This window comes from Triticum dicoccoides, chromosome 1B (assembly GCF_002162155.2).
Source record: "Triticum dicoccoides isolate Atlit2015 ecotype Zavitan chromosome 1B, WEW_v2.0, whole genome shotgun sequence".
NCBI lineage: Eukaryota > Viridiplantae > Streptophyta > Magnoliopsida > Poales > Poaceae > Triticum > Triticum dicoccoides.
In genome coordinates this window covers 691605000-691629113 of record NC_041381.1, presented here as the reverse complement: position 1 = coordinate 691629113, position 24114 = coordinate 691605000, and the positions used below count along the sequence as shown (strand labels likewise).

Here is a 24114-nt window from a genome sequence, read left to right as displayed (position 1 = left end):
TTTGTGGAGGTGAAATCTTTCATTGGCAACATGGTAAAGATATAGTGACTTGACGGTCTACACTTCTAGCGGATCATCGCCGGCCCAAGTACGTTCATCGATCAAGGCTTCCCATCTTTTTGATGGGTGACTCGAGGCGCTTTCAAAAACCACTATTGGTAATGTTCGTGCGGGGAAAAGAGTGACAATAATGTTTCTCCAGTCCAATTGCAGCCTCTTTACCGAAGTCTTTGGAGTATTTTTTTGAGCAGAGAATAACGCTGTGAAGAAATTGTCTTCAAGAGATTTCATTGTAGTTCTTAGTCATAGGAGTTACTTTGTATTTTCTTGGATCTTGGGTCCAAATCAGTGTACCTTTAATTGTGATGAGTATGAATAAAGCTACAAGTGTTTTTTTAAGTTACTGGGAGACCTAAGCTCGCCTCAATCTGGTGCTTCTGTGCCTTTGCATTACATTCTTTCTGGTAGCTTCTATGAGAGATTTTCAAAAGTTTACCTGGTCCTGTTCAACACAGTTTTAGAATATTTGATGCGGCTTTTTTCTTATCAGTTTTCATCTTTTTTGTCCCTTTTTGATTTTTTTAATGTTTTATGTTTTTCTTCATTTTGTCAAATACCTGCAGGCTTTTTTTCATAAGCGGTTAAAACATTTTTAAGTGCACATTGGATATTATTTGAATAAACGGTGGAAATATTTTTAACATGCATTTAATATCTTTCATAAACTTCATGAATAATTTTAAAAATGTGCAATCATTGAAGTGTCAAAACATTTTATTAAATGTAACAAAGATTTTTTTAGTGGTAGGAAACATTTCTGTTGAATTATTTGAGCATTTGTTGCATTGTATAATATATTTTTAATAATGTTATTAACATATATTTAAAATGTAGGAACATTTTTTAATGTGATGAACAATGTTTTTGAATGACATGAGCAGTTTTTGCAACCTACTCGAACAAAATTTTCACAGTTTTTATTGTTTTAAATGTAATGAAAAAGCTTTAGAAACATTTTTCCATATTTTAAATGTGAGGAACATATCTGTAATAATACAAAAATTTCTATAAATTCCGAGAACAAACATTTTTTGCACTTCTTTAACTTTTCGTAATGTGCAACCAGCGCTTTTAAAATTTGAAGTAAATTAATTTTTAAAATATATGTATTTAGAATATTTCTAAATATAAACAAATTTAGAATTTTAAAAGTAGAGTAGTGAAAAAGAACATATGAACGAATGAAGAATAATCGAATGGAAAGATCACTAATGGGCCGGCTTACTACTGAGGCTGCTTGAAGGTGAGCTGTACGTCAGTCTGGCACGCAGGAGCGTACTGTAGTGGTCGTGTCCATGTCAACCCGTCGTCGACTGCAGCCACGCGAGCGGTTAGCGGTGCCCACCGCTCTTCATTGACCGAATTCAAGCTCGCCATACGGAAATCAAATGGCGTCCCGACTGCGACCTCCAACCACCAGATCAATTGCACCTGCAGCGCACCAGCGGCCTGCGACGGCTACCCGCCATAAATCCCCCAGCGCCCAACCGCCCCGCCGTTCCTGCTATTGCCACTTCGCCGGTGGCCCGGCGCCATGCCACGCCACACACGCCACAACCCATGGCGGACGACACGCCCACGAAACCCAGCAAGAAAGGTTCCTCCGAGCCCGCCGTCCACTACGACGGCGCCAAGGCCAAGGCAAAGTCCAAGGCCGTCGTCCACGCCGACGCCGAGGACGGGCATGCCGGCGATGCGGCGACGGCGAGTCTTGCTCCTGCCAACCGGACCCGGCTGCTGCGGTGCGCGTGCTGCGGCCTGGCCGCGCTCGCCGCGTTGGCCGCCGTGGTGATCCTCGTCCTGTCGCTCACCGTGCTGAGGGTCCGGGACCCGGACCTGACCATGGACTCCGTCACGGTGGAGCGCTTCCACGTGGGGTTCGCCGCCGTGCCCGACGGCCGCCCGCCACTGCGGATCAACGCGACGCTGGCCGCGTGGATCATGATCCGGAACCCCAACTACGCGTCCATGTGGTTCGGCGCCAGCACGACGGAGATTTTCCTCGACGGCGTGCCGGGCCGCGTCGGCCTAGGTAGCGCGCCGCCCGGGGAGGCGTCGGCGCGGGGCGCCAGCCGGGTCCGCGGCGGCATGGACGTGTTCGTCGACAGGGTCGCGCCGGCCGTGGTGGGGGAGGTGCTGTTCGGCCGCGGCGAGGTGCGGCTCACGAGCCGCACGGCCATGGACGGCAGGGTCAGCGTGCTCGGCGGGATCTACGGGCGGCGCACGGTGCGCGTTGCCATGCGGTGCCACGTCGTGCTGCATGTGTCCGCCGTGGTCGTCGTCGCCGGCTTTCCTTCATGCGTCGCGGAGTTCGGTCGCTGATGCATCTGTTTCTGTTCTGTCGTCAATCTCTCTACCGTGCAAGACGAATCTCACACCATCTTTTTTCTTCTAATTTGTATGTTGAATGTTTATTCTAACTTCGGCGGAGTAATTTATGATCAAAGTCGTATTATTTACCATCAACCCCTTTTGTACACACAACTGGATGTTTTCATGACCTGGTTGATTTAGTTGCCGGAGAATTGGCAAGTCCAATCAAAGGATGGTAGGTCCGACTAGATAAGTATAACATTTCATTTTTCTTTTAACTTCATGACACCATTATTACAATACAGTACAGAAGAACATTTATTTATATTTGTATTTCAAGTTTGTTAAGTCACTTGATAATTAGCTAATTCTCCGTCAATTGAGATAGTATAACAATGGAAAACGCTAACACTCTGCCGGCTGATCAGGCAGAGAGTTCCGCCACCCACGCAGCTGTTGGATCGTCCTTTATCCACGCGTCCACAAGCACGCTTGCGCACGCTCTTGATTTCGCCTACCAACCACGTGCCCCTTACCTTATCTTGCAACAACAAACCACAATAGTGAACCCCTTACCTTATGTTGCAACATCAAACCACAATAGCGAACGACGGCCGCAACTTAGACAAGATTTTGCAATGTCACCTCTCTTAAAAAAAAATCTGCAACAAGATCTCGCATGCGAAAAAAATCTACAATAAGAATTTTATTGCAAAAAATAAATCCCACAACATAACCTATGTTGCAAAAGAAATCTGCAACAAAACCTCTGTTGAAAATGTTTATGCAAGAAGGTGTTTGTTGCAAAGTAGTGGAAAATGCTCAGCGCTAGTCAAATCCAATGACTTGAAGGGGCGGATCTTTTAAAAATATCCGCCAGCCGACGCGTAGCAGTCCCCCTATAACAATTGATAATTAGCTAATTCTCAGTCAATTGAGACTGTAGAACAACTGATAATTCACTTCATGACAACATTATTACAATAGATGAACATTTATTTAGATTTGTACTTAAAATTTGTCAACTCAATTGATAATTAGCTAATTCTTTGTCAATTGAGATAGTATAACAATTGATAATTAGCTAACTCTCCGTCGAACTGAGATAGCATTACAATTTTAGTAAACTAGCACATTTACTATGACACAATGAATAAGCATTGGAGGACATGATAGGACATCTAGCAATATAAACCCCATGCCTTTAGTGCAGTTGACATCACTTTGTCACTTGATTTTGTTAGATTGTACTGCTATTTACCAAATACAGAAAAATACACAATACATGACATGAAAATAGTGCATATACAATGCTCTATATGAATGCCACTACAATTTATTTATTTTGTTCACAACTATTGATTTTGAGAATTATTTTTCTTTTCAAATTTGCATAATGGGATCCCTAAATTTGGCATAAAAATAAAGATCTTTACCATGCATAAAAAAATACATAAAATTAAAGTGATAAACATTATCATCTAACATTTCAAATGTCCGCTTTCTGTCGAGGAGACTAAATTTATTCAAAATATATTGACATGCCATTCTTGTCTTCGTCCCTAACTAAAATATTTGTTGTGCTCCTCTTACTAACAACATCTGCAATAATCTTTGTTGTGACCATGTTGCTAATGATACCCCTAATAAATGATTGATTTCACTACAACAAAACAAAGTAAACCTCTATGTGAAGATATTTATTAGTTATGTACACTCCAGATCTCTCTACTAAGTTATTTAACAATTATAAAAAATAAGTGAGCACTCTAAATACTTCATAGTCCATAGTCGCGTAGTTGGAACAATTCAATCCACTGAGTAAAAAATAATTGCATATTTTTTGTTTTCCTAGATCTAAACTTGAAATAACTCAAATTGAATTTAAGATAAAAGAGTGAAAAATTTAGATACAAAATTTATTTTAGTACAAGTGTATTTGCAATGGAACATGTTAGAAATGTAACATGGAACATATAAAATCAATATATTTAATAAATATTTGTATGCAATGATTTTTTAATCGTAATAAATGTGCATGTAAGATTTCAGATCTGATATAAGTAAAAGAAATTGGTATAAATAATTAATTTTCAACTTAACTATGTGTCTGTCAGCCGGCTGCCGCTGCAGATCATGACTTGGAGCCCAAATTAAGCGTCCATGTGGTTCGGTGCCAGCATGATGGAGATCTTCCTAAACGGCGTGCCGAGCCACGTGGGCCTTGGGAGTGCGCCACCTAGCAAGACATCGGTGCAGGGTTGTTGCGTTTTAGCATGGACGTGTTCCTCGATAGGGTCATCCCCGTCATGGTTGAGGAGGTTGTTCGGCCGTGACGAGGTGCGGATGGCGAGCCACATGGCCATGGACGACAGGGTCGGCGTGTTTGGCGGGCTGTACGGTCGGCGCACCGTGCGCGTGGCCATGCAGAGTGCGGGTTTTGAGGCTAGCAACAGCGCGGGAAGCGGCGCTACTAATAAGGCGCTACATCTACCTCTTAGTAGTAGCGCGGTCTGTACACGCGCTACTACTATTGACTATATCAGCAACGCTTTTCTGGAACGCGTTACTATTAGTTAGCTGTAGCGGTTTCCTAGCCCCTCGCTACTGCTATATCTTTCATCATTTTCCCCAGCTTCCTACCCCGTTTCTGTCGGTCCAGATACTAGGTACTACTAGATATCAATTTATACTAGATATCAATTTCATAAAGCATTATAGGTACTAGGTAGTACTCCCTCCGTTTCAAATTACTCGTCGTGGTTCAAACCACGATGATTAATTTGGAACGAAGGGAGTACTAGATAACAATTTCATATATAGTCAACATGCATCCTCAAGCAATACTTGGTGATATCGACCATGATCATCATATGTAGTTCTAGATGATATCGATGACGATCATCATATGTAGTTCTACATGATATCGACGACGATCATCATATGTAGTTCTAGATGATATAGTCACACACACACACACATATGTAGTTCTAGATGATATCGAAGACGATCATCATCCTCAAGCCTGGGCGGTTGGTGTTCCTGGTAGTAATTAAGATGGCCCGTCCAACACGAAGATTCTTGCCATCGAGGAATCTCTTCCACCCAACCGAGTTTAAGTGTGTGCGTCCATCCGTGTCCACGCGGTAATTACAGATTGTGACGGAGCCCCTTGCGGTAAGGCGTAGTCCAGCTGAGCCTTCTTTATCAGGCTCGATACCATAACTCACAAATAGGCTCTTTGCCAATTTCTGAAAAAGAAAAAACATATCAATTAATAAATAGCCTCACACATACTCTTGCAAATAAGTATATATGGATTATCTACACTATTAATAGTTCCTTAGATTCTACACTAATAAGCATGTGATCGAACTCTACACTAAAGCATATCATCGACTAGATTCCACACAACATATCATTGGACTCTACACTAAGCTTATCATCGGATAATTTGCATTTGTAAGTATAACATACTATATCATGTCGATCGACATGGTACTTGTCCGGCGGGTCACGAATGGCACCCCGACAAAGTCAGCACGTGGCGGAATTATGTCCCATAGGTTGCACACCTCCTCCTCGCTCAGCCTCATTCTTTGAGCTACGATGGCTTCATGAAGTGGGTCCTCATCATCTTCATCGAGTGGGTCCTCATTATCTTCTTCATCTTCGTCATCTTCATCATCTTCGTCATCTTCATCATCTTCCACCAGGTTGATATAAATGACAGCCAGCTTGGGTCTTTCTGCTCTGAAGGAGAAGCTGATCAACTCACCACCAGTAAGACACATGCGGGCGACGAGACGGGCCCATCCATCTCCTCCAATCTGTGGAATATTTCGTCCTTTCTCGACCTCCATAGTTTACGGCCCCCCAGGAGCCTCAAATGTCACAGTGTCTCCTGCCAGCTTGTTGAATTTCAACCTCACATTGCATGGGACGATCTGTGTAAAAAAACAAAATGACACAATGTAGTAATGCCAACACTAAAAATAAAATAGTTGTTACATTTCATATAATTTCTTACCGCTGCATGATGAAAACTCGGCTGGAAGTAGATGCCGAACAGCTTGCCAATTGCAAGGCTGCTTGCGCACCTTGATTGCACAATCGAGATGGTGGTCCTAAAGCAATATGAGCAAAGGATTAACGACCCACTTCATACGAAAGAAAAACAGTAGCATGTGATTTTTTTTTGGTTCCTCTTCACTTATATTTTCACAGCTAGGTGGTGCCAAATCTTCAGAGCTATCAACTAGCATACTAAATCAACTATATCAAAATGTTCTATAAATCAACTAAATCAACTAGCCTATTAAATCAACTTGCCTACTAAATCAAATAAATCAAAATGTTCTATAAATCAACTAAATCAACTAGCCTACTAGATCAACTTGCCTACCAAATCAACAAAATCAAAATGTTCTAAATCAACTAGCGTACTAAATCAACTAAATCATATGAACTAAATCAAAATGTTGCATATGACCTAGCCTACTAAATCAAAATCTAGTAGGGAGGAGGGGTTGTGGATGGAGGAGGGAGGAGGGAGAAGGAGGGGCGACTGGAGGAGGGAGGAGAGAGTAGGACGGAGGAGGAAGGGCGGAGCGAGGAGGGGCCAGCCGGCGGCGAGTCGAGGAAGGACGGAGGAGGAGGGTGGTACCGAGTCCTGTGAGGAGGAGGAGGTGACGGCGGCGCAGATGGAGGAGGGGTAGGCGACGGCAGCCGACGGGGAAGGACTGGCGCGGGGGGTTGAGGGGGAGATCGAGTAAGTGTGGACGGAAAGGCGCTACTGCTAAACTACCTAGCAGTAGCGCCCTTCTATTTAACGCGTTGCTGCTATAACTAGCTCCGTGGCGGGGTCGTGGGAATAATAGCAGTAGCGTGTCTTAGAGGTGGCGTGCTACTGCTACTTTTATTTCAGCAGCGTGTTCTGGTGGAGCGCGCTATTGATAAATTGCAGCAGCGCCTTGTTTTAAAACTCGCTGCTGGTAAGATCCTGTGTATAGGCTTTTCCCTAGTAGAGCTACGTGATGCACATGTCCGTAGTAGTCATCGTCGCTGGCTCACTTTATGCGCCGTGGAGTTCGGCCGCCGACATTATCTCAATGCACAAGCAAGCGACCATGTGCCGCTACTGTCCTCGTACTAGCAGTTTATTTTTTTGGTCATCCAAACCTCTCTGCCCGGGTGACAAATCTGATACTTTCCTTGTTTTTGTTAATTGCAGTAATATGTTGAATGTTTGAAAGAACATGTGGTGCACCCATGTTTGATGTTGGTAATTGATGACAATCTTTATGGACTAATGGTTGTCTTGAGTTATACTTGAAGGGTTTTCCATAGGTATTTCTTGAAATCCATGTGTTGGTTTGAAGGAGTTTATGAGATAACCACGGTGCTATTCAAGGAATTATCCAAAGATGGTCATGTAGAAGAAATGATACAAGGTTGATCAAGACTAAGTTAAATTGTGAATCCAGTTGATCAACACGCAAATCATAGAAGATGTACCAAAAGAGATCAGGTGATCCCATTGTATGGCAAGCATTGTTCATTACACTTTGTGTACTAACTCATGGTCTACATGAGAGTTCTTTGTAGGGTTCGGTATGTTTTCATGGGCTTGTGTAAAGAGGAAGATCTCATACAACCCATGAAGGATGACACAAGTTCAAGTGGAGCATCACGAAGAGATCTTGCTTGAAGCTTGCTGTCCATTGTGGTGATAATGGACTTGTGAATATGTTTCGAAGAGTGTGGCTCATCCATATTGGAGTATGGGGGATCAATCTACTAGTCTTCATCGAGTCAACACAATCAAGAAAGGTGGTCCAACTTGAGGGATTCAAGATCGTCATTGTAGGGTTTCGTAGTAATTTCAAAAATTTTCCTACGTGCACACAGGATCATGTGATGCATAGCAACGAGGGGAAGAGTATTGTCTACGTACCCTACGCAGACCGACTGCGGAAGCGATGACACGACGTAGAGGAAGTAGTCGTACGTCTTCACGATCCAACCGATCAAGCACCGAAACTACGGCACCTCCGAGTTCGAGCACACGTTCAGCTCGATGACGATCCCCGGACTCCGATCCAGCAAAGTGTCGGGGAAGAGTTCCGTCAGCACGACGGCATGGTGACGATCTTGATGAACTACAGCAGCAGGGCTTCGCCTAAACTCCGCTACAGTATTATCGAGGAATATGGTGGCAGGGGGCACCGCACACGGCTAAGGAATCGATCACGTGGATCAACTTGTGTCAACTTGTGTGTTTAGAGGTGCCCCTGCCTCCGTATATAAAGGAGGAGAGGAGGGGAGGCTGGCCGGCCAAGGGGGGGAGGCGCAGGAGAGTCCTACTCCCTCTGGGAGTAGGATTCCCCCTCCAATCCTAGTCCAACTAGGATTCCTCGGAGGGGAAAAGAGGAGGAGGGGGCCGGCCACCTCTCCTAGTCCTAATAGGACTAGGGGAAGGGGGTGGCGCGCAGCCCATCTAGGGCAGCCCCTTCTCTTTTCCACTAAGGCCCACTATGGCCCAAAAAGCTCCCGGGGGGTTCCGGTAACCCTCTCGGTATTCCGGTAAAATCCTGATTTCACCCGGAACACTTCCGATATCCAAATATAGGCTTCCAATATATCAATCTTTACGTCTCGACCATTTCGAGACTCCTCGTCATGTCCGTGATCACATCCGGGACTCCGAACAACCTTCGGTACATCAAAATGCATAAACTCATAATATAACTGTCATCGTAACCTTAAGCGTGCGGACCCTACGGGTTCGAGAACAATGTAGACATGACCGAGACACGTCTCCGGTCAATAACCAATAGCGGGACCTGGATGCCCATATTGGCTCCTACATATTCTACGAAGATCTTTATCGGTCAGACCGCATAACAACATACGTTGTTCCCTTTGTCATCGGTATGTTACTTGCCCGAGATTCGATCGTCGGTATCCAATACCTAGTTTAATCTCGTTACCGGCAAGTCTCTTTACTCGTTCCGTAATACATCATCTCACAACTAACATATTAGTTGTAATGCTTGCAAGGCTTATGTGATGTGTATTACCGAGAGGGCCCAGAGATACCTCTCCGACAATCGGAGTGACAAATCCTAATCTCGAAATACGCCAACTCAACATCGACCATTGGAGACACCTGTAGTACTCCTTTATAATCACCCAGTTACGTTGTGACGTTTGGTAGTACCCAAAGTGTTCCTCCGGTAAACGGGAGTTGCATAATCTCATAGTCATAGGAACATGTATAAGTCATGAAGAAAGCAATAGCAACATACTAAATGATCGGGTGCTAAGCTAATGGAATGGGTCATGTCAATCAGATCATTCTACTAATGATGTGACCTCGTTAATCAAATAACAACTCATTGTTCATGGTTAGGAAACATAACCATCTTTGATTAACGAGCTAGCCAAGTAGAGGCATACTAGTGACACTCTGTTTGTCTATGTATTCACACATGTATTATGTTTCCGGTAAATACAATTCTAGCATGAATAATAAACATTTATCATGATTATAAGGAAATAAATAATAACTTTATTATTGCCTCTAGGGCATATTTCCTTCAGTCTCCCACTTGCACTAGAGTCAATAATCTAGATTACACTGTAATGAATCTAACACCCATGGAGCTTTGGTGCTGATCATGTTTTGCTCGTGGAAGAGGCTTAGTCAACGGGTCTGCAACATTCAGATCCGTATGTATCTTGCAAATCTCTATGTCTCCCACCTGGACTAGATCCCGGATGGAGTTGAAGCGTCTCTTGATGTGTTTGGTCCTTTTGTGAAATCTGGATTCCTTTGCCAAGGCAATTGTACCAGTATTGTCACAAAAGATTTTCATTGGACCCGATGCACTAGGTATGACACCTAGATCGGATATGAACTCCTTCATCCAGACTCCTTCATTTGCTGCTTCCGAAGCAGCTATGTATTCCGCTTCACATGTAGATCCCGCTACGACGCTTTGTTTAGAACTGCACCAACTGACAGCTCCACCGTTTAATGTAAACACGTATCCGGTTTGCGATTTAGAATCGTCCGGATCAGTGTCAAAGCTTGCATCAACGTAACCTTTTACGATGAGCTCTTTGTCACTTCCATATACGAGAAACATATCCTTAGTCCTTTTCAGGTATTTCAGGATGTTCTTGACCGCTGTCCAGTGATCCATTCCTGGATTACTTTGGTACCTCCCTGCTAAACTTATAGCAAGGCACATATCAGGTCTGGTACACAACATTGCATACATGATAGAGCCTATGGCTGATGCATAGGGAACATCTTTCATATTCTCTCTATCTTCTGCAGTGGTCGGGCATTGAGTCTTACTCAATTTCACACCTTGTAACACAGGCAAGAACCCTTTCTTCGCTTGATCCATTTTGAACTTCTTCAAAATTTTGTCAAGGTATGTGCTTTGTGAAAGTCCAATTAAGCGTCTTGATCTATCTCTATAGATCTTAATGCCTAATATGTAAGCAGCTTCACCGAGGTCTTTCATTGAAAAACTTTTATTCAAGTATCCCTTTATGCTATCCAGAAATTCTATATCATTTCCAATCAGTAATATGTCATCCACATATAATATCAGAAATGCTACAGAGCTCCCACTCACTTTCTTGTAAATACAGGCTTCTCCGAAAGTCTGTATAAAACCAAATGCTTTGATCACACTATCAAAACGTTTATTCCAACTCCGAGAGGCTTGCACCAGTCCATAAATGGATCGCTGGAGCTTGCACACTTTATTAGCTCCCTTTGGATCGACAAAACCTTCTGGTTGCATCATATACAACTCTTCTTCCAAAAATCCATTCAGGAATGCAGTTTTTACATCCATTTGCCAAATTTCATAATCATAAAATGCGGCAATTGCTAACATGATTCGGACGGACTTAAGCATCGCTACGGGTGAGAAGGTCTCATCGTAGTCAATTCCTTGAACTTGCCGAAAACCTTTTGCGACAAGTCGAGCTTTGTAGACAGTAACATTACCATCAGCGTCAGTCTTCTTCTTAAAAATCCATTTATTCTCAATTGCTTGCCGATCATCGGGCAAGTCAACCAAAGTCCATACTTTGTTCTCATACATGGATCCCATCTCAGATTTCATGGCTTCAAGCCACTTTACGGAATCTGGGCTCACCATCGCTTCTTCATAGTTCGTAGGTTCATCATGATCTAGTAGCATGACCTCCAGAACAGGATTACCGTACCACTCTGGTGCGGATCTTACTCTGGTTGATCTACGCGGTTCAGTAGTATCTTGATCTGAAGTTTCATGATCATTATCATTGGCTTCCTCACTAACTGGTGTAGGTGTCACTGAAACAGTTTTCTGTGATGGACTACTTCCCAGTAAGGGAGCAGGTACTGTTACCTCGTCAATTTCTACTTTCCTTCCATTCACTTCTTTCGAGAGAAACTCCTTCTCTAGAAATGATCCATTCTTAGCAACGAATGTTTTGCCTTCGGATCTGTGATAGAAGGTGTACCCAACAGTTTCCTTTGGGTATCCTATGAAGACACATTTCTCCGATTTGGGTTCGAGCTTATCAGGTTGAAGCTTTTTCACATAAGCATCGCAGCCCCAAACTTTAAGAAACGACAACTTTGGTTTCTTGCCAAACCACAGTTCATAAGGCGTCGTCTCAACGGATTTTGATGGTGCCCTATTTAACGTGAATGCGGCCGTCTCTAAAGCATATCCCCAAAATGATAGCGGTAAATCAGTAAGAGACATCATAGATCGCACCATATCTAGTAAAGTACGATTACGACGTTCGGACACACCATTACGCTGTGGTGTTCCGGGTGGCGTGAGTTGCGAAACTATTCCACAGTTTTTCAAATGTACATCAAACTCGTAACTCAAATATTCTCCTCCACGATCAGATCGTAGAAATTTTATTTTCTTGTTACGATGATTTTCAACTTCACTCTGAAATTCTTTGAACTTTTCAAATGTTTCAGACTTATGCTTCATTAAGTAGATATATCCATATCTGCTCAAATCATCTGTGAAGGTGAGAAAATAACGATATCCGCCTCGAGCCTCAATATTCATCGGACCACATACATCGGTATGTATGATTTCCAACAAATCTGTTGCTCTCTCCATAGTACCGGAGAACGGTGTTTTAGTCATCTTGCCCATGAGGCACGGTTCGCAAGTACCAAGTGATTCATAATCAAGTGGTTCCAAAAGTCCATCAGTATGGAGTTTCTTCATGCGCTTTATACCGATATGACCTAAACGACAGTGCCACAAATAAGTTGCACTTTCATTATCAACTCTGCATCTTTTGGTTTCAACATTATGAATATGTGTATTACTACTATCGAGATTTAATAAGAATAGACCACTCTTCAAGGGTGCATGACCATAAAAGATATTACTCATATAAATAGAACAACCATTATTCTCTGATTTAAATGAATAACCGTCTCGCATTAAACAAGATCCAGATATAATGTTCATGCTCAACGCTGGCACCAAATAACAATTACTTAGGTCTAATATTAATCCCGAAGGTAGATGTAGAGGTAGCGTGCCGATTGCGATCACATCGACTTTGGAACCGTTTCCCACGCGCATTTTCACCTCGTCCTTAGCCAATCTTCGCTTAATCCGTAGCCCCTGTTTCGAGTTGCAAATATTAGCAACAGAACCAGTATCGAATACCCAGGTGCTACTGCGAGCATTAGTAAGGTACACATCAATAACATGTATATCACATATACCTTTGTTCACCTTGCCATCCTTCTTATCTGCCAAATACTTGGGGCAGTTCCGCTTCCAGTGACCAGTCTGCTTGCAGTAGAAGCACTCAGTTTCAGGCTTAGGTCCAGACTTGGGTTTCTTCTCTTGAGCAGCAACTTGCTTGCCGTTCTTCTTGAAGTTCCCCTTTTTCTTCCCTTTGCCCTTTTTCTTGAAACTAGTGGTCTTGTTAACCATCAACACTTGATGCTCCTTCTTGATTTCTACCTCCGCAGCTTTCAGCATTGCGAAGAGCTCGGGAATAGTCTTGTTCATCCCTTGCATATTATAGTTCATCACGAAGCTCTTGTAGCTTGGTGGTAGTGATTGGAGAATTCTATCAATGACGCAATCATCCGGAAGATTAACTCCCAATTGAATCAAGTGATTATTATACCCAGACATTTTGAGTATATGCTCACTGACAGAACTGTTCTCCTCCATCTTGCAGCTATAGAACTTATTGGAGACTTCATATCTCTCAATTCGGGCATTTGCTTGAAATATTAACTTCAACTCCTGGAACATCTCATATGCTCCATGACGTTCAAAACGTCGTTGAAGTCCCGATTCTAAGCCGTAAAGCATGGCACACTGAACTATCGAGTAGTCATCAGCTTTGCTCTGCCAGACGTTCATAACATCTGGTGTTGCTCCAGCAGCAGGCCTGGCACCCAACGGTGCTTCCAGGACGTAATTTTTCTGTGCAGCAATGAGGATAATCCTCAAGTTACGGACCTAGTCCGTGTAATTGCTACCATCATCTTTCAACTTTGCTTTCTCAAGGAACGCATTAAAATTCAACGGAACAACAGCACGAGCCATCTATCTACAATCAACATAAACAAGCAAGATACTATCAGGTACTAAGTTCATGATAAATTTAAGTTCAATTAATCATATTATTTAAGAACTCCCACTTAGATAGACATCCCTCTAATCCTCTAAGTGATTACGTGATCCAAATCAACTAAACCATGACCGATCATCACGTGAGATGGAGTAGTTTTCAATGGTGAACATCGTTATGTTGATCATATCTACTATATGATTCACGCTCGACCTTTCGGTCTCCGTGTTCCGAGGCCATATCTGCATATGCTAGGCTCGTCAAGTTTAACCTGAGTATTCTGCGTGTGCAAAACTGGCTTGCACCCGTTGTAGATGGACGTAGAGCTTATCACACCCGATCATCACGTGGTGTCTGGGCATGACGAACTTGGGCAACGGTGCATACTCAGGGAGAACACTTCTTGATAATTTAGTGAGAGATCATCTTATAATGCTACCGTCAATCAAAGCAAGATAAGATGCATAAAAAGATAAACATCACATGCAATCAATATAAGTGATATGATATGGTCATCATCATCTTGTGCTTGTGATCTTCATCTCTGAAGCACCGTCATGATCACCATCGTCACCGGCGCGACACCTTGATCTCCATCGTAGCATCATTGTCGTCTCGCCAATCTTATGCTTCCACGACTATCACTACCGTTTAGTAATAAAGTAAAGCATTACATCGCGATTGCATTGCATACAATAAAGCGACAACCATATGGCTCCTGCCAGTTGCCGATAACTCGGTTACAAAACATGATCATCTCATACAATAAAATTCAGCATCATGCCTTGACCATATCACATCACAACATGCCCTGCAAAAACAAGTTAGACGTCCTCTACTTTGTTGTTGCATGTTTTACGTGGCTGCTACGGGCTTAAGTAAGAACCAATCTCACCTACGCATCAAAACCACAATGATAGTTTGTCAAATAGACTCCGTTTTAACCTTCGCAAGGACCGGGCGTAGCCATACTTGGTTCAACTAAAGTTGGAGAGGCAGTCGCCCGCAAGCCATCTCTGTGCAAAGCACGTCGAGGGAACCGGTCTCGCGTAAGCGTACGCGTAAGGTTGGTCCGGGTCGTCTCGTCCAACAATACCGCCGAACCAAAGTATGACATGCTGGTAGGCAGTATGACTTGTATCGTCCACAACTTACTTGTGTTCTACTCGTGCATATAACATCAACATCAATAACCTAGGCTCGGATGCCACTGTTGGGTTTCGTATAAATTTCAAAAATTTTCCTACGCGCACACAGGATCATGTGATGCATAGCAACGAGAGGAGAGTGTTGTCTACGTACCCAACGCAGACCGACTGCGGAAGCGATGACACGACGTAGAGGAAGTAGTCGTACGTCTTCACGATCCAACCGATCAAGCACCGAAACTACGGCACCTCCGAGTTCGAGCACACGTTCAGCTCGATGACGATCCCCGGACTCCGATCCAGCAAAGTGTCGGGGAAGAGTTCCGTCAGCACGACGGCGTGGTGACGATCTTGATGAACTACAGCAGCAGGGCTTCGCCTAAACTCCGCTACAGTATTATCGAGGAATATGGTGGCAGGGGGCACCGCACACGGCTAAGGAATCGATCACGTGGATCAACTTGTGTCAACTTGTGTGTTTAGAGGTGCCCCTGCCTCCGTATATAAAGGAGCCAAGGGGGGAGGAGGCGCCGGCCAGGAGGAGGTGGCGCAGGAGGAGTCCTACTCCTACCGGGAGTAGGACTCCCCCCCAATCCTATTCCAACTAGGATTCCCAAGGGGGAAAGAGGGAGAGGGGTGGCCGGCCACCTCTCCTAGTCCTACTAGGACTAGGGGAAGGGGGGAGGCGCGCAGCCCCCTTGGGCTGCCCCTTTCTCCTTTCCACTAAGGCCCATGATGGCCCATATGGCTCCCGGGGGGTTCCGGTAAAATCCCGATTTCACCCGGACGTAATTCTTCTGTGCAGCAATGAGGATAATCCTCAAGTTACGGACCCAGTCCGTGTAATTGCTACCATCATCTTTCAACTTTGCTTTCTCAAGGAACGCATTAAAATTTAACGGAACAACAGCACGAGCCATCTATCTACAATCAACATAAACAAGCAAGATACTATCAGGGACTAAGTTCATGATAAATTTTAAGTTCAATTAATCATATTATTAAAGAACTCCCACTTAGATAGACATCCCTCTAATCCTCTAAGTGATCACGTGATCCAAATCAACTAAACCATGTCCGATCATCACGTGAGATGGAGTAGTTTCATCGGTGAACATCATTATGTTGATCATATCTACTATATGATTCACGCTCGACCTTTCGGTCTCCGTGTTCCGAGGCCATATCTGCATATGCTAGGCTTGTCAAGTTTAACCTGAGTATTCTGCGTGCGCAACTGTTTTGCACCCGTTGTATTTGAACGTAGAGCCTATCACACCCGATCATCACGTGGTGTCTCAGCACGAAGAACTTTTGCAACGGTGCATACTCAGGGAGAACACTTCTTGATAATTTAGTGAGAGATCATCTTATAATGCTACCGTCAATCAAAGCAAGATAAGATGCATAAAAAGATAAACATCACATGCAATCAATATAAGTGATATGATATGGCCATCATCATCTTGTGCTTGTGATCTCCATCTCCGAAGCACCGTCATGATCACCATCGTCACCGGCGCGACACCTTGATCTCCATCGTAGTATCGTTGTCGTTTCGCTAATCTTATGCTTCCACGACTATCACTACCGTTTAGTGATAAAGTAAAGCATTACATCGCGATTGCATTGCATACAATAAAGCGACAACCATATGGCTCCTGCCAGTTGCCGATAACTCGGTTACAAAACATGATCATCTCATACAATAAAATTCAGCATCATGCCTTGACCATATCACATCACAACATGCCCTGCAAAAACAAGTTAGACGTCCTCTACTTTGTTGTTGCATGTTTTACGTGGCTGCTACGGGCTTAAGTAAGAACCAATCTCACCTACGCATCAAAACCACAACGATAGTTTGTCAAATAGACTCCGTTTTAACCTTCGCAAGGACCGGGCGTAGCCATACTTGGTTCAACTAAAGTTGGAGAGGCAGTCGCCCGCAAGCCATCTCTGTGCAAAGCACGTCGAGGGAACCGGTCTCGCGTAAGCGTACGCGTAAGGTTGGTCTGGGTCGTCTCGTCCAACAATACCGCCGAACCAAGGTATGACATGCTGGTAGGCAGTATGACTTGTATCGTCCACAACTCACTTGTGTTCTACTCGTGCATATAACATCAACATAAATAACCTGGCTCTGATACCACTGTAGGGTTTCGTAGTAATTTCAAAAAAATTCCTACGTGCACACAGGATCATGTGATGCATAGCAACGAGGGGAAGAGTATTGTCTACGTACCCTACGCAGACCGACTGCGGAAGCGATGACACGACGTAGAGGTAGTAGTCGTACGTCTTCACGATCCAACCGATCAAGCACCGAAACTACGGCACCTCCGAGTTCGAGCACACGTTCAGCTCGATGACGATCCCCGGACTCCGATCCAGCAAAGTGTCGGGGAAGAGTTCCGTCAGCACGACGGCGTGGTGACGATCTTGATGAACTACAGCAGCAGGGCTTCGCCTAAACTCCGCTACAGTATTATCGAGGAATATGGTGGCAGGGGGCACCGCACACGGCTAAGGAATCGATCACGTGGATCAACTTGTGTCAACTTGTGTGTTTAGAGGTGCCCCTGCCTCCGTATATAAAGGAGGAGAGGAGGGGAGGCTGGCCGGCCAAGGGGGGGAGGCGCAGGAGAGTCCTACTCCCTCTGGGAGTAGGATTCCCCCTCCAATCCTAGTCCAACTAGGATTCCTCGGAGGGGAAAAGAGGAGGAGGGGGCCGGCCACCTCTCCTAGTCCTAATAGGACTAGGGGAAGGGGGTGGCGCGCAGCCCATCTAGGGCAGCCCCTTCTCTTTTCCACTAAGGCCCACTATGGCCCAAAAAGCTCCCGGGGGGTTCCGGTAACCCTCGGTATTCCGGTAAAATCCTGATTTCACCCGGAACACTTCCGATATCCAAATATAGGCTTCCAATATATCAATCTTTACGTCTCGACCACTTCGAGACTCCTCGTCATGTCCGTGATCACATCCTGGACTCCGAACAACCTTCGGTACATCAAAATGCATAAACTCATAATATAACTGTCATCGTAACCTTAAGCGTGCGGACCCTACGGGTTCGAGAACAATGTAGACATGACCGAGACACGTCTCCGGTCAATAACCAATAGCGGGACCTGGATGCCCATATTGGCTCCTACATATTCTACGAAGATCTTTATCGGTCAGACCGCATAACAACATACGTTGTTCCCTTTGTCATCGGTATGTTACTTGCCCGAGATTCGATCGTCGGTATCCAATACCTAGTTTAATCTCGTTACCGGCAAGTCTCTTTACTCGTTCCGTAATACATCATCTCACAACTAACATATTAGTTGTAATGCTTGCAAGGCTTATGTGATGTGTATTACCGAGAGGGCCCAGAGATACCTCTCCGACAATCGGAGTGACAAATCCTAATCTCGAAATACGCCAACTCAACATCGACCATTGGAGACACCTGTAGTACTCCTTTATAATCACCCAGTTACGTTGTGACGTTTGGTAGTACCCAAAGTGTTCCTCCGGTAAACGGGAGTTGCATAATCTCATAGTCATAGGAACATGTATAAGTCATGAAGAAAGCAATAGCAACATACTAAATGATCGGGTGCTAAGCTAATGGAATGGGTCATGTCAATCAGATCATTCTACTAATGATGTGACCTCGTTAATCAAATAACAACTCATTGTTCATGGTTAGGAAACATAACCATCTTTGATTAACGAGCTAGCCAAGTAGAGGCATACTAGTGACACTCTGTTTGTCTATGTATTCACACATGTATTATGTTTCCGGTAAATACAATTCTAGCATGAATAATAAACATTTATCATGATTATAAGGAAATAAATAATAACTTTATTATTGCCTCTAGGGCATATTTCCTTCAGTCATCATCTAGCTCAAGTGGACTATGTGCAAGGAAAATGTTTTCCCTTAATAGGGTTTCTATTCTACCGGTTCATGGTGGTAGGTGGGAGACCGGGTTATAGCATCGATTGTCTCTCTATCAAGGGGGCTCCCAAGTGAGTAGCTTGATCGTATCGTTCGTAGAGATCTCAAAACATTGCATCCTTGCATCATCTTTCTTGGTTGTTGTTTGGTGTTTCCCTTTGTGACTTTAGAGGTCACGGTTGAAAGATCGTGGATGTCGCCTAGAGGGAGGGGGTGAATAGGCGCTTTAAAATAATTACAGTTTAGGCTTGAACAAATGCGGAATAAACCTAGCAGTTAATTTGTCAAGCACAAAACCTAAAACAACTAGGCTCACCCATGTGCACCAACAACTTATGCTAAGCAAGATAAGTAACTATGTGATAGCAAGATATATGACAAAGAACAATATTGCTATCACAAAGTAAAGTGCATAAGTAAAGGGCTCGGGTAAGAGATAACCGAGGCACGCGGAGATGACGATGTATCCCGAAGTTCACACCCTTGCGGATGCTAATCTCCGTTTGGAGCGGTGTGAAGGCACAATGCTCCCCAAGAAGCCACTAGGGCCACAGTAATCTCCTCACGCCCTCGCACAATGCAAGATGTCGTGATTCCACTAAGGGACCCTTGAGGGTGGTCACCGAACCCGTACAAATGGCGACCCTTGGTGGCGGTCACCGAACCCGTACACTTTGGCAACCCTTGGGGGCGGTCACCGGTACCCGTCAAATTGCTCGGGGCGATCTCCACAACCTAATTGGAGACCCCGACGCTTGCCCGGAGCTTTACACCATAATGATTGAGCTCCAAGCACCACCAACCGTCTAGGGCGCCAAAGCACCCAAGAGGAACAAGCTCAAGGGCACCAAGCACCCAAGAGTAATAAGCTTCTCAACTTGAAACTTCCACGTATCACCATGGAGAACTCAAATCGATGCACCAAATGTAATGGCAAGGGCACACTGAGTGCCCAAGTCCTTCTCTCCCAAATCCCACCGAAGCAACTAATGCTAGGGAGGAAAATGAGAGGAAGAACAAGAAGGAGAACACCAAGAACTCCAAGATCTAGATCCAAGGGGTTCCCCTCACATAGAGGAGAAAGTGATTGGTGGAAACGTGGATCTAGATCCCCTCTCTCTTTTCCCTCAAAAACTAGCAAGAATCCATGGAGGGATTGAGAGATAGCAAGCTCGGAGAAGGTCAACAATGGGGGAAGAACACGAGCTCAAAGGATAAGGTTGATTGGGGAAGAATACCCCCTTTTATAGGAGCTCCCGAATCCAACCGTTATGCTCACAGCCCGCACAGAGCGGTACTACCACTCCAAGGAGCGGTACTACCGCTAGGGCGGTAGTACCCCTTCAAAACACAACAGCGAGGAGGCAAAAAGGCCAGAAAAACCGTCGGAGCGGTAGTACCGCTTGACCTCATGGTACTACCGCTAGGGGTAGCGGTACTACTGCTAAGGGTAGCGGTACTACTGCTTGCGAGCGGTACTAAAAAAATACTACCGTGCCTACTTCCGCTGAGCAAAACACAAGATTTTGGTCCAGAGCGGTACTACCGCTTAGGAGCCGCGGTAGTACTGCTCTGGAGCGGTACTACCGCTCAGAAGCCGCGGTAGTACCGCTCTGGAGCGGTAGTAAAAAGTTACATCCGCTCTAGTCGCGGTAGTACCACTGCAGCCTTTACCAAAATAGCCACAACTTTTGTAAACGGACTCCGAATTCAACGAAACCAAGTTTGTTGGAAAACTAACGACATGGGCTAACACAATCTTGATAGAAATATCAAGAATAAGCAAATGAGAAAAGTCCCATAAGAAAATGGTGAGAACCCTTCCTTGGATAAGACCGGTAAAACCTCCAACACCGAAAACATCATAGAAGACGCATGCGAACTCCATTTTCGATGAACTCAAGCTTGTCATCAAGATGACCATAAGCCTAAGACTCACAAAGATAAAAAAATCAAGAACCAAGAAACATGATGCAAGGATGCAATGGTTTGAGCTCTCTACTAACGATACGATCAAGCTACCAACTTGAGAGCCCCCCTTGATAGTACGGCAAACAATCCTATAACCCGGTCTCCCAACTACCACCACGAGACCGGTAAAATAGACAACCTATCAAGGGCAAACCTTTGCCTTGCACATGGTCCACTTGAGCTAGATGAAGATGATCTTGACTCCCTCAAGTTGGACCACCTTTCTTGATTGCGATGGCTCGATGAAGACTAGATGATTGCTCCCCCATAGTCCACTATGGGTGAGCCACTCTTAGGCACATCTTCAGAAGTCCATTGACACCACAATGGATGGCAAGATTCAAGCACTTGATCTCTTCGTGATGCTCCACCTGCACTTGCACACGGCAATCTTGATGACGATCACCACTTGATGTCATTCTTTCCATGGGTTGTATGATATCTTCTCCTTGAAGCAAGCCCATGGACACGTACCTAACCCCACATAGAAATCTCACATAGACCGTGGGTTAGTACACAAAGTGCAATGGACAATGCTTACCATACCATGGGATCACTTGATCCCTCTCGGTACATCTTCTACGCTTTGTGAGTTGATCAACTTGATTCACTCTTGACTTAGTCTTGATCAACCTTGAATATTTCCAACTCTCTTCATTTGGATGATGTCTTGAAGGTAAACATGAATGATCACACAATCTTCTTCTTCAAGACATGCTTGAAATAAGCTCAATACTCACATGACCAATCTTTGTATAATTCCTTAATAGCACCTTGGTCAACTCATAAACTTCTTGAAACCAACACATGGAATTCAAGAAAAACCTATGGACAAAACCTTCAAATATAACTCAAGGCAACCATTAGTCCATAGAGATTGTCATCAATTACCAAAACCAAACATGGGGGCACCGCATGTTCTTTCAACGGTCATCTTCATGACAAGCTCGAGTTCATTGAAAACGGAGTTCATATATGCATCTTCTATGATGTTTTCGATGTTGGAGTTTTTTCCGGGTCTTCTCTCAAAGAGGTTTCACATATCTATATCTTAGGCATACACCCCCTGTCGTTGTTGGATAGTATTTCTCGTCATCTATCCAACAAGCTTGAGTTTGCTCAATTCGGAGCTCATTTGCAGAAGTTATGGCGGTTCTGGTTTCCCTACTTCCATCTGTTTGCTTGGGCTATTTTGAAGCTCACTAGCGGTAGTACCTGTTGGGGAACGTTGCAGAAAATAAAAAATTTCTACGCTTCACCAAGATCAATCTATGGAGTTCATCTAGCAACGAGAGAGAGGAGTGCATCTACACACCCTTGTAGATCGCGAGCGGAAGCGTTCAAGAGAACGGGGTTGAGGGAGTCGTACTCGTCGTGATCCAAATCACCGGAGATCCTAGCGCCGAACGGATGGCACCTACGCGTTCAACACACATACGGTTGGGAAGACGTCTCCTCCTTCTTGATCCATCAAGGGGAAAGGAGAGGTTGATGAAGATCCAGCAGCACGACGGCGTGGTGGTGAATGCAGTAGCGATCTCGGCAGGGCTTCGCCAAGCTCTACGAGAGGGAGAGGTGTAGCAGAGGGAGAGGGAGGCGCCAAGAGCATGGGTGCGGCTGCCCTACCTCCCCCCTTCTTTATATAGGCCCCCTAGGGGGGGCGCCGGCCCTAGGAGATGCAATCTCCAAGGGGGGCGGCGGCCAAGGAGGTGGCTTGCCCCCCAAGCCAAGTGGAGGCGCCCCCTCCCCTAGGGTTTCCAACCCTAGGCGCAAGGGGGGCCCAAGGGGGGCGCACCAGCCCACCAGGGGCTGGTTCCCCTCTCACTTCAGCCCATGGGGCCCTCCGGGATAGGTGGCCCCACCCGGTGGACCCCCGGGACCCTTCCGGTGGTCCCGGTACAATACCAGTGACCCCCAAAACTTTCTCGATGGCCGAAACCTGACTTTCTATATATAATTCTTTACCTCCGGACCATTTCGGAACTCCCCGTGACGTCAGGGATCTCAACCGGGACTCTGAACAACTTTCGGGTTACTGCATACTAATATCTCTACAACCCTAGCGTCACCGAACCTTAAGTGTGTAGACCCTACGGGTTCGGGAGACATGCAGACATGACCGAGACGCCTCTCTAGTCAATAACCAACAGCAGGATCTGGATACCCATGTTGGCTCCCACATGCTCCTCTATGATCTCATCGGATGAACCACGATGTCGAGGATTCAATCAATCCCGTATACAATTCCCTTTGTCAATCGGTACATTACTTGTCCGAGATTCGATTGTCAGTATCCCAATACCTTGTTTAATCTCGTTACCGGCAAGTCACTTTACTCGTTCTGTAATGCATGATCCCGTGACTAGACACTTGGTCACTTTGAGCTCATTATGATGATGCATTACTGAGTGGGCCCAGAGATACCTCTCCGTCATACGGAGTGACAAATCCCAGTCTCGATTCGTGCCAACCCAACAGACACTTTTGGAGATACCCGTAGTGCACCTTTATAGTCACCCAGTTACGTTGTGACGTTTGGCACACCCAAAGCACTCCTACGGTATCCGGGAGTTGCACAATCTCATGGTCTAAGGAAATGATACTTGACATTTGGAAAAGCTCTAGCAAAACGAACTACACGATCTTTGTGCTACGCTTAGTATTGGGTCTTGTCCATCACATCATTCTCCTAATGATGTGATCGCGTTATCAATGACATCCAGTGTCCATAGTCAGGAAACCATGACTATCTGTTGATCAACGAGCTAGTCAACTAGAGGCTCACTAGGGACATATTGTGGTCTATGTATTCACACGTGTATTACGATTTCCGGATAACACAATTATAACATGAATAACAGACAATTATCATGAACAAAGAAATATAATAATAACCATTTTATTATTGCCTCTAGGGCATATTTCCAACAGTCTCCCTCTTGCACTAGAGTCTATCATCTAGTTACATTGTGATGAATCGAACACCCATAGAGTTCTAGTGTTGATCATGTTTTGCT

The 24114-nt window shown here is 44.7% G+C and overlaps 1 protein-coding gene across 1 annotated transcript; it reads left to right on the top strand.

Moving 5' to 3' along the window:
• The first annotated feature begins 1575 nt into the window (after window positions 1-1575).
• On the top strand, window positions 1576-2706 carry LOC119349742. The gene has a single exon (XM_037617829.1). The coding sequence runs from the start codon at window positions 1621-1623 to the stop codon at window positions 2380-2382; it is 762 nt and encodes a 253-aa protein (XP_037473726.1). The 5' UTR covers window positions 1576-1620; the 3' UTR covers window positions 2383-2706.
• The last annotated feature ends 21408 nt before the right edge of the window (window positions 2707-24114 follow it).